This window comes from Cicer arietinum, chromosome 2 (genome assembly GCF_000331145.2).
Source record: "Cicer arietinum cultivar CDC Frontier isolate Library 1 chromosome 2, Cicar.CDCFrontier_v2.0, whole genome shotgun sequence".
In the NCBI taxonomy this organism is placed as follows: Eukaryota; Viridiplantae; Streptophyta; class Magnoliopsida; order Fabales; family Fabaceae; genus Cicer; species Cicer arietinum.
This window is the reverse complement of record NC_021161.2, coordinates 41597065-41607788: the sequence shown is the minus strand read 5'-3', so window position 1 is coordinate 41607788 and position 10724 is coordinate 41597065. Positions and strand designations below refer to the sequence as shown.

The 10724-nt window shown below is 29.6% G+C and overlaps 1 protein-coding gene across 1 annotated transcript in view; it reads right to left on the bottom strand.

Moving 5' to 3' along the window:
- LOC101509145 (uncharacterized) overlaps window positions 1-10226 on the bottom strand; it is a 10772-nt gene extending 546 nt beyond the window's left edge. The window contains exons 1-7 of the mRNA XM_004490710.4: window positions 10030-10226; window positions 5175-7802; window positions 3746-4582; window positions 2721-3077; window positions 2023-2517; window positions 612-1424; window positions 1-529 (exon numbers count right to left, since the gene is read on the bottom strand). The exon at window positions 1-529 is cut by the window's left edge and continues 546 nt beyond it. Of these exons, the coding sequence (XP_004490767.1) occupies window positions 1-529; window positions 612-1424; window positions 2023-2517; window positions 2721-3077; window positions 3746-4582; window positions 5175-7769 (5626 nt within the window). The 5' untranslated portion in view covers window positions 7770-7802; window positions 10030-10226. The remainder of the gene's footprint in view (window positions 530-611; window positions 1425-2022; window positions 2518-2720; window positions 3078-3745; window positions 4583-5174; window positions 7803-10029) is intronic.
- Window positions 10227-10724: the final 498 nt, after the last annotated feature.

Sequence of the window (10724 nt, the reverse complement as noted above, 5' to 3'; positions counted from 1 at the left end):
ATTTGAGTCTTGGAAGCTTCTTTAGTTCAATCCTTTTTAAAGATGGGAATATGATCTTAGCTTCATGTTGTTGTTGTGCTTGTACACAATTACTCCCAATTATCTCCTCCATCTTCTCGCATTCATACACTTCAATAAACGTCAATCTGGGAAGGCTTGTTGCCATGGAAACATCCAGAAACACACATTTCAAATCATTGCATCCCTTAATAGTTATATGAAACAAACACTTGAAGCCTAAAATTTGAGCATGGTTTTTCCAAATGTGCTTTAGCTTTGGCAAAGACAACAATTGTATTTCCCATAATTCATTATGCACCATGTTGTCATTTGATTCAAATACCTCTTCTAAACACTCACACTGAATTACACTTAGTCTCAGAACATGTGAGAATAAGTGCATCATGTTGGATGGGATGCAATTTAGTAGTTTATGACAATTTTCAATGTCAAGCTTACTAACTCTTTTGATGTAGCCATGAAGCTCTTCATTCATATCTCTAAATGTCTCTAATTTTTGCATCTCCACCTGCAAACATGCACACACTTGAAATTGATGTAGTCTATATTTAAAATTAACAATTGAGTTAGGAGACCTGATTTGTGTGTACCTTATATTTCTTTGAATTTTGAAGATAATATATTGTCAAATTAAGGTCTCCATGTGTGTAAACATCCATGCTAAAATTCCAGCTTACGCTATCAAGGTTGGGTGTGTTTACAATAACACTTCCATGGAAAAATGTTTTCATATTTGAACACTCTTCAATTGATGGCACCATGATATCATAGTCGTAAGCACTTGAACAGAAACATTTGAGCTTCGGCACTCCAACAAGGTCCAACGTCTTTAATTGTGGAAATGAAATTTGAATTTTATCATTATTACAGATCTCTTTATTCTCTCCCACATTGCACAATGGGATATTATAGTCATAATCTCCTAAACAAACACATTCCAACTTAGGAAGAATACGAAGTATTAATTGCTCCAATTTTGGAAATAAAGTCTTGACTTTGTTGCCTCCTTCTATATATTCACTTTCCTTTGTAACTATCTCCTCCATCATTTTACAATTCCCAACATATAATGCTTGAAGTTGCACGAGGCTTCTAGACATGGAATGAGATAGCAAACTCTTCAAATTGTGGCAATATGAAACATAAATACTTGTTAGGTTCTGGAAGCTTACAACCTTTTCCTTTTTTGTGTATGCTCCTCCTCTTGATCCAAACACTTCAACTAATGAATCACAATAATTTATATTGAGTACTTTCACATGTTGAAGCACTTGTATCTCATTGTACGGTACAAGCATAATCAATTTATGATACTCTTTGATATATATTTCAGAGTTTTTGATAGAGTATCCTTCCTTATGTAGTTTGGTCCAATTCAACATCTCCGATCCTTGTGATGCAACCTGTAAAACATTCATTAATGCTTTAATCACTATAAAAATTTAAAATCTTGTTTTTAGTTCTTATAAATTCTTTCTTCCAATTTTAGTTTCCATAATATTTTTCGTGGGTAGTTTTAGATCCTATAAAATAAAAATAAATTAAGATTTTATCGTAACACTACAAAACTTTTTTAGATATACTTTATGTTTTAAGACATACGTCATTGTAAAATATGAGCTTAAACTTTGTTTTTTAGGTCCATATTTATGATATTTTGGTTTCTTGATTATTTGCATTCAAAAAATTATATTTAATTCATCTTTTTTTAAAATGAGTCAAAAAATTTAAATATATTTGTAAAAATTCAAAGAATACAAATTAGTTGACTTAACAACAAGGAATAAAATTAAAAGGGGAAAATATTGATAGAGACAAAAATCGAAGATTTATTTTTTATTTTTTTATAGAGACAAAAATAAAATTTATAACTTATATAGGAATTAAAACATATTTAACCATATTCTAACTTGGTTATCTATAATTCTACAATTATTAATGGTTAAAACATACATAATTGTTTATTTGTGGGCCACTTAAACTTTAGGAAATGAGACTTACAAATGATTTAAATCCTTGAATAATGGCATTGATGTTTTTCTTCAGGATATAATTGTTCTTGAGTCTTAGTGATTCAATCTTTATGGTGAGATCCTCAAGCTTAGGTGTATCAGAAAATCCTCTTGAAAATATTTCTATATTGGGACAGTCTTCAATATCAACTTTCTGCAGTGATGGAAAATGAAGATTATAGTGACCTTGGGAGAAGGTCTTAAGGTTGGGTAGGTTTATAAGAAGTAGATGCCGCAATGCACGGAACATAATCTTATTTTCACTTGTGTCTATCTCTTCTTGATGAGATATTATTTCCTGCATCTTCTCACAATCTCGTATTTCTAACTTTTCAAGACGCTCAAAACTACTCATGGATGAATATGAAAATAATATGTTGATTTTGTTGCATGCTTCTATGAGAAAAGAGGTTAAGTTTGGAAATAAGAACTCATCTATGAGTGGAAAATGTCTTATGCTTATTTCATCTCCCACATGTTCATCCTACGAAATAAGAGAAAATATCATTTTAGAAATCTTACTTACTTATGTTATATATCCAAGTAAATCAATAAAATATATAACAATTATGTTTTTCATTTAACACTGTATATGCATATTATATTTCTTTGTGTGTAGTACTTTCAATCTCCATGTTCAAGTAAAATTATCAAATATATTAAGCAATCGATTTTTTTATTACGCACCATAGAATGTTGTTTATCCTCAGATTCATATGTTCCAATAGATCGAAGCCTCGTCAAATTTGGCAAATTTGACAACTGAAGTGATTCTAGTATAGCAAAAAAGTTTATCATGCCTTCTGTCTTTTCTCTCCAAGCTATTATAGTCTTTAAATTATCACACTTTTCAATTTCAATGGTCTTCATGCATGATAGAATGGTGAAATTCGATTGTTCTTCAAGAAAATATAATAAATCCAACGAATCACATTTTACAATGTGTAGACTTTCTAGAGCAGGCATATGGCTTTTTCCTTTCCTGCTCTTCATTTCATAAATAAAAGGTACATCATCATGCATTGTTTGGGCCACTGATGCTTCCTACAAACATAAAAAATATTAGGTTTAAATATGTTTTTAGTTCATATAAATATAATAATTTTTATTTTTAATTCCTGTAAAAAATTTTGTTTAGATTTCATTCTAGTAATATCAGAAAAATTTATTTTTGGTCCTTAACATTAAATGGACGTTACGAAAACGTTAATTGACAAAGAAAAATATGGACCATACGTTGAAATGTGTTTTTGGTCTCTGTAAATATAACAGTTTTCAGTTTTAGTACCTTAAAAATATTTGTTTGGATTGCATGCATGCAATATCCAAATATTTTATAAGTTAAATTGACGTTACGAAAACATGAAATACAAATTTAAACGTTTGACATATGTTTTCCTTTGTCAATTAACATTTTTTATAACGTTCACTTAACATTAATGATCAAAAATAAATTTTTCTGATATTAAAGGGATGAAATCTAATAAAAAAAATTTACAAGGACTAAAACTAAAAAATGTTGTATGTACAGGGACAAAAAACATATTTAAATCAAAATATTATTAAATAAGATAATTAACGTGGTAAATGTTGTTAGTATTAATATATAAAATATTGTCCTTATCCAAAGGAGGCAATATCATATCTTCAAATTATATATGTTGCAAACTATATGTACAATTGTAGAAATTATATAAAATGACATTTCATACCTTACTATTTATCTTATTTGTGCTTCCTTGATGAGTAAATTTGGATATAAATGGAACACATATACGGGACCAAGTAGAAGATCTTGAGTTGTTTTCTTTGAAATGTTGAAAATCAACATCTTTTGTGTTTGGAGAATATGTGGCATTGAGGTTGTCTTGCTTTTCATCGTTATGGGTTGGTAAAAAAGATATATCCAACATGGGACAACCATCAATATCAAATTTCTTCAAGGATGGACACTCTAACAAAAGTGAATTTGGACAAATACTCACAAGCTTTGGAAGTCTTGAAAGTGATAAATAATATAGTTTATTGAAGCCAATAGACTTTACATGTCCTTTATTGTCATTTTCTTCTCCTCTGCTCCAAATTACTATATTCTCAATCAACTTACAAGATCCTACTTCTAATTTCTCGAGATTTGTGATTGCTCTAACAATAACACAAGTAAAAACATATTTTAATGAGTCACAATTTGAGATATTTAGAAATCTCAAATTTTGAAAGCCTTGGATACAATTCGGAACATTACCCCACACATATAATAGATTTTTAAGGTTTGATATCACAATTGTTGTTAGTTGAGGAAACAACCATTCTTGTGCTTCACCACTAGATTTCAAATATCCTTCCAAATCAAACACCGCCTCTAAGGAAATGCAATCTTTTAACAATATTGTTTCCAATTTTGTATATTGTTTCATTCCGTTAGATGAAAATAACTTGGCAATAATATGTGAGGATCTACCATGATGTGGTTTTGAATAGAATCTTGATAATTTTTCACCATCCAATGTGTTAGTAGAATCATTTATTTCAGCAGCAACATCTAATTCCTGAACATTTATTATGAGAGTAGATGATCTTAATACGTTTATACATAATTTACTACAATAAATTAATTCATTAGTTGTATATATAATGAAAAACGCAAAAAAAAAAAAAAACGCATACACTGTATCTAAACAAAATTGTTTTATTAACTATGATTGTGCAATATTTATTATGTGTAGATAAAATTTAAAACCTTATATTGTTCATCTTCATAAATAGAATATTATTCAAATGAATATTTCTACAACTCAACAATTTTTAAAACAATACAATATTAATCTTTAAATAATACATCAAGTCAATAACTTTATTTTATTCAATAATCACTCCTAATGACTAATATTTTTCAATCCAATGAGTGTTTTTTTTACTCGTTAATGTTGTAACAACAATGTCAAAATTGAACCTTCTACATATTAAAATATAAAATTAATTATATAAAAAGATAATCTTGTAAGATAATATCTAGCTAGTAATGTACTAAAACATAAATTTTAGCAATGCAAGAAAAGATAAATAATAAAAAAAAAAAACTATGTTTTTATCTTATGGTAAACTTCTCTCAAGAAATAAAAAAGTTTATAATTTACTTACTTGATTGAGCTCAGTCAAAGTGATAGCATTGTTGAAGCCAATAAAGTTTGGGAGGTCTATCAATTTCAATTTTACCAAATATGGGAACTCAACTATCAATCCTTTGACTTCATGATGATTAGATGAATAGAATATCTCTTTCAAATTCTTAAGATTTTTCAATGATAGTGTCTGAATTTGTAGAAAGTCATTGGATTGATCAGTACAATCAATGAGATACTCCAAATTAGGACATAATTTAACCTTTAAATTTTTCACGTATGGAATTGGACAATCACAAAATAATTGGTTTATAACATTTTTCAAGCCTTTCACCTTTCTTAATGAAAGGATTTCACATTTTTTAATCAACTGTAATATCATCAATGTGTTGTTAATTGATTGATAATCTATATCACTCACTTGTAATAAATTTGACTCCAAACATTTAGAACGTTGGGAATTAGTATAAGGATCTACGTAAATCCAAAACTGTTGTAGGTTGTTGAAGTCCATATCCTTGAGTAAATTTACAATCCCCCAAACTTTCATCTCAACAATCTTTAGTTGATGAGATATCTTTTTCAACTCGTTGATTGCAACTTCATTTTTCTTCCAAGGAAAATTTTTCATCCTAAAATAAAGTTCTTCCAATCGAAACAATCTTATAAAGACATTAGAAGAAATGACATTAAGATTATTGCAATTGGTCAAATCCAATAATCTTAGAACGCCCAAATTTCCTATTTCAGTTGGGAGTTCTTGAATATTAGAGTGTGCAAAACTTAGGACTTCTAGGTGTAAAAGTTCCTTACCAATTATAGATATATCTCCAACATAACAATATTCTATTTGTAGTGTATGGAGACTAACCGAGGCTTGGGATAAAAATGAAAGTTTTGGAATGAACATATTTTGTATAGAGAAAACTTTGAGTTTTCTCATGCCTTGGAATAAATGTTCAGGCCATTGATTTCGTTCATTTCCTTTTGACATCACTTGTAGAAGTTGAAGTGCAGGACATTCTAAATTGTCTTCTAACTTTATCGTCTCATGAAAGATAAGTGAAATTGCATTGATGTCATTCAATTTTTCATGTGTGAGCCTCTTAATGTCATATTTTACCATAAATCTATATTCCATTTTAAATGCAACTAAGATGACAACATCACGTACAATATCATGCATCTTCACACACCCTAGAACATTGCTGTCCAACAACAAAAAACATCTTTTTAGATCACTCACCAAACTATGCACTCGATTTCTTGCTTTCCCTGGCTCACCAAAAGCATTAAACAATCCCAAGCCCATTGCATGACGTAATAAACTTTCAATTGGAATGTCAAAGTCTTCGGGAAACAAGCCACAAAGCATAAGAAACTTCTTGTGTTCTATGCTACCCAAAAATTTGAAACTAAGTTCGATGCGCGAGTAAACAAGTTTGTGAACATCTGAGAAGGAAGATGATTGAGAATTTTTTAATTGTTCACAAGCATCTTTCCATGTTGTAAGCTTTTTCTCATTTTCGAGTGCTTTTCCAACAATTACAATAGCAAGAGGCAAGCCACCACATTCCTTTGCAACTTGTTTCGCAATTGGATAAATATCAGAACCATATACCACATCACCTGTCATTGCTTGAAATAGATACCATGCTTCATCCTCAAGCAAAACAGAAACAAGAAAATCCACTTGACTTCCCATCTTTTGACAAACTTTTTCATATCGTGACGTGAACAATATTTTGCTATATTTCTGATTATCTCGGGATGGAAGTCCTACCAAATCAAAATTAAGATCGCTCCACACATCATCGAGCACAACTAGGACTTTTATCTTTCCGTCGTCATCAATTTCCTTCATTTTTTGAATTAATTCTCTGCCTCTTCCTTCCACACTTTCACTTTTCAAACTCAAGCCTAAACAATCACATATTTGACTTTGGATATTCTTGTAATCCGGATTTTGGGATATCACTGCCATCACAACTTTATCAAATAACTTATCTTCTACGGATTTGATGAGTTCTTTCACCAGTGTGGTTTTTCCCACTCCTCCCATCCCACATATGCTTATTCTTTTGAACTTATCCTCCTTCAGTTTCTCTATGACCTTTGATATAATTACTTTCCTAGACTCCAAACTCTTAATATCTTCGGTGAAGGTAGATCCAAGAGTTGGTGGAGGTTTATTATGGGATATAAGCTTAAATTCATTTCTTTCCTCCTTCAACCTTGTAATATTTTCTATGATTTTAGCAGCTTGCTTGCCCAATGAGTAATTATATGTTAAATTTGGACACTTCCCTCCAAAACATTCCTTGTTGTTCTTATCTTTGTCCTCATAAAAACTTCGCAACACATTTTTAAAAGTTTCCACGTCATAGAGCCACTTTTGTATGTTAGGTTCAATTTCTTCTCTATTTCTTCTTTTTGCGTCCACCCAACCTTGTAGTGCTTCTTTAACACCCTCCAACTTATCGTGTTCTTTCTTCAAGTTGGCAATAATTTTTTTGTGGTTGATCATATATTGAAATTGCTTCACCGTAGACTCCACTGCTAATTCTCCAAGTTTTGAGATACCTTCTTTTGTTAGTTCAGTAAGAAACTCCATCTTCCTAATTAATTTAACTTAACTGGAAGTTCTCTAAATTATGAAAGGGACACCAAACAGTGTGTTAGATCTAATATTTTTATATATAATTACAAAGATAAATTTTGAACTATTATAAATAGGAAGAAAAAAAAAAGCAAAGTGTATACAGGGGATCCAATAACAATAGATCACCATTCTTTTAGGTTGGTATAACAAATAATTTCATATTATGTGACTTCATTTCATTTCTTTATTTTGATGCAAAGATATAGATAATGAGTAAAATAAAGCCCTAAATCAATAAAATTTAGTTAGGTTAAAATCATGCAAAGCATAATTGTAATATAAGAACACAAAATATATTATTAACTTATACATACATACATACCAAGGAAGAATTTTAGCACCATATTATCTATGTCTATTAATGGAAAAATGGCAATGGGGTAAAAGATCAAAGTCCAATTAATAAAAAAATTACGACTCTAAGAACCTTTGTGATTTGAGTGATCAATTGATCCTAATTAATTGAGATGAGTTTGGTTACGACGGGGTAATCTCAAAAGAAGGGACACAAAACCCATGCCTTGTTCCCGTAAAAAAAAAATATATATTTTTTAGTATTTGTATAAAAAATCCCAAAATTGAAATTCGTGACCAGGGACAGAAAGAAAGGGGAGAGACAAGTGACTAGAAGTACATCGAATAGATGAGGGATAAGAGAAAAAATTGTAAATCCCATCTAACTTCGGTGTACTTTTACAAGAATTTGACACTATTTATATATTGATGAAAGCTATATCATCTCTTTGAACTATTTAATGCGAGATTTTAGTTTTTATAAAATTGAAAACTAATAATATGTGAAAGTTTTTCAATATGAGACTCAATATTTTTTTTCAATTCACACTTAAGTTCCATCGGGGTGGATTGTCAGCTGAAAATTTAAGTAAGAGTTTGCAATTTGGATGAATTTCACCGACATGTCTTTGTCCATTAAATAAATGTCGTTAATATGGTGCAAGATCATAGTGATATATTAATCCTAATTCTTTTTTAGTTGATAGTTGCAATAAGGAGGACAAGATGAAACATGAAAAATGTTTCAACCAAAGCAGCATAGTCAATGGTGATTGGACTCTATGTAGGTTTGGTGGCTCCAACGGGGTTGTCACAAAAGAAATCCTTTTTGATATTTGTGGTGACAGTATTCTTTAAAATTCTAAAATAAAAATTAATAAATTTTTAACAGTAGTCAAAACTCTCGAGAGAAGACTGAAATGAAAGACACGACAAATGTTAAAATCGCACACGTTTAGAATGAATGATTTTAAGGACGACATAGAAAAGTTGGTGAATTGCGGTAAGAAAGTGAACTTGTGTGTTCGGGTAGGTGTACATGAATTGGGTTGAGTAGTTTTTGGCTAAACCCGACACGAGTCAATTTTATCTGGGTTGAGTTGCTCTCAACCCGTGAATTTTACATCAAATCTGAAACAAACCAACTCGATTATGAGCGGGTTGAGTTGTGTTTGGTTCGCGAGTTATAATAAAAAAATATAATTAAATTTAAATACTCGAACATCTCAAAATAATAAAACTATATCACGACATATCATTGGATATTTAAAATACATCAACAAACACAATAAACCACTTAAATCAATTAAGTTGGCAACAAATTCTCAAATATAATCTAACAACTAAATTTTAGTTATACATCAATAATTAAAAAATAAATAAAAATATATATATCACGTCAATGAGTTGTGTTCGTTGATTCAAAATATTAAATTTACTACCCAAACCGAACATCATTGAATTTAAATAGGTTGGTTCGGGTTAGATATGAACTTCAATGAGTTTGATCGAAATACAAGTTGGGTTGATTTTAGTGATCGAGTTCACGAGCTTACTCGCACTCTTGAACGTCTCAACTTATATGTTCATATCGTAATTTTTTATTGAATATTAGTCTAAAATTAGTGAAAATTAATTTAAGTGCATATAAGTTTTCTCTTTTTTATATTATTACTATTGGTATTACATATTGATAACTTTTCATCCAAAATAAATTCATGTCATATTTAATTACTTTATTATTGTCACTAAAATTATATTAAAAAGAAAACTAAAATTGTTTTGAGACCCACATCTAAATGCAAATAAACATTTATCAAAAAAAATAGAAAGTACATATTCAAATATAAGACAAATAAAATTGTTAACCCAACACACAAAGGAAAAATAAATAGCAAGAATATTTGGAAATACTTACCAAGGCTCACATGAAAGTAGAAAAATAAATAGTAACTTTTGACTGAATAAGAGATGTTGATTAGCGTTCCCAAGGACAATAATATAGTTTAGATTGAGAATTTAGAATTTTGTGTGTGTAAAAGTAACCAAACCCTCAACAAACTTGAGAAGAAAATATACTTGAGTAGTTTCAAGGAAAAAATGACTTAAGAAAAGTAAATGATGAATGGAAAACTGAGGAAAAGTATAAATTGGAATGCAAAAATAATATAATGAATTTTTTATATTCAAGGATTCCTCAATTAACAAAGAAGCAAATTATTCTCCAAGCAAGAATTTGACTTTACCTAAAAGAAGAAAAAAAGAAAAAGATATCTTCACATGAGAGGATAAAAATATTCTAAATTCATTTAATAAGATGCATATGCACTAATAAATACAAAACTCATTATACACATCAAGAGAAGTATAAAATACAATAAAAGAGAACGAAAGTCGAGAGATTCTCTATAATTATTAAAAATGATATATACATCAAGCAAGAAAAGAATACAATTATTTTTCTTCAAAAATACAAAAATAGAGGCTACCAAACATCCACTCTACTTTTTAATCATTGTTAAGAGTTTTACATTGGATGAAATATCATCTCACAATGTGTATTAAGTGGAGGCCATCATCACCTTACAAATCTGTTTTATAAGAGTTAAATTA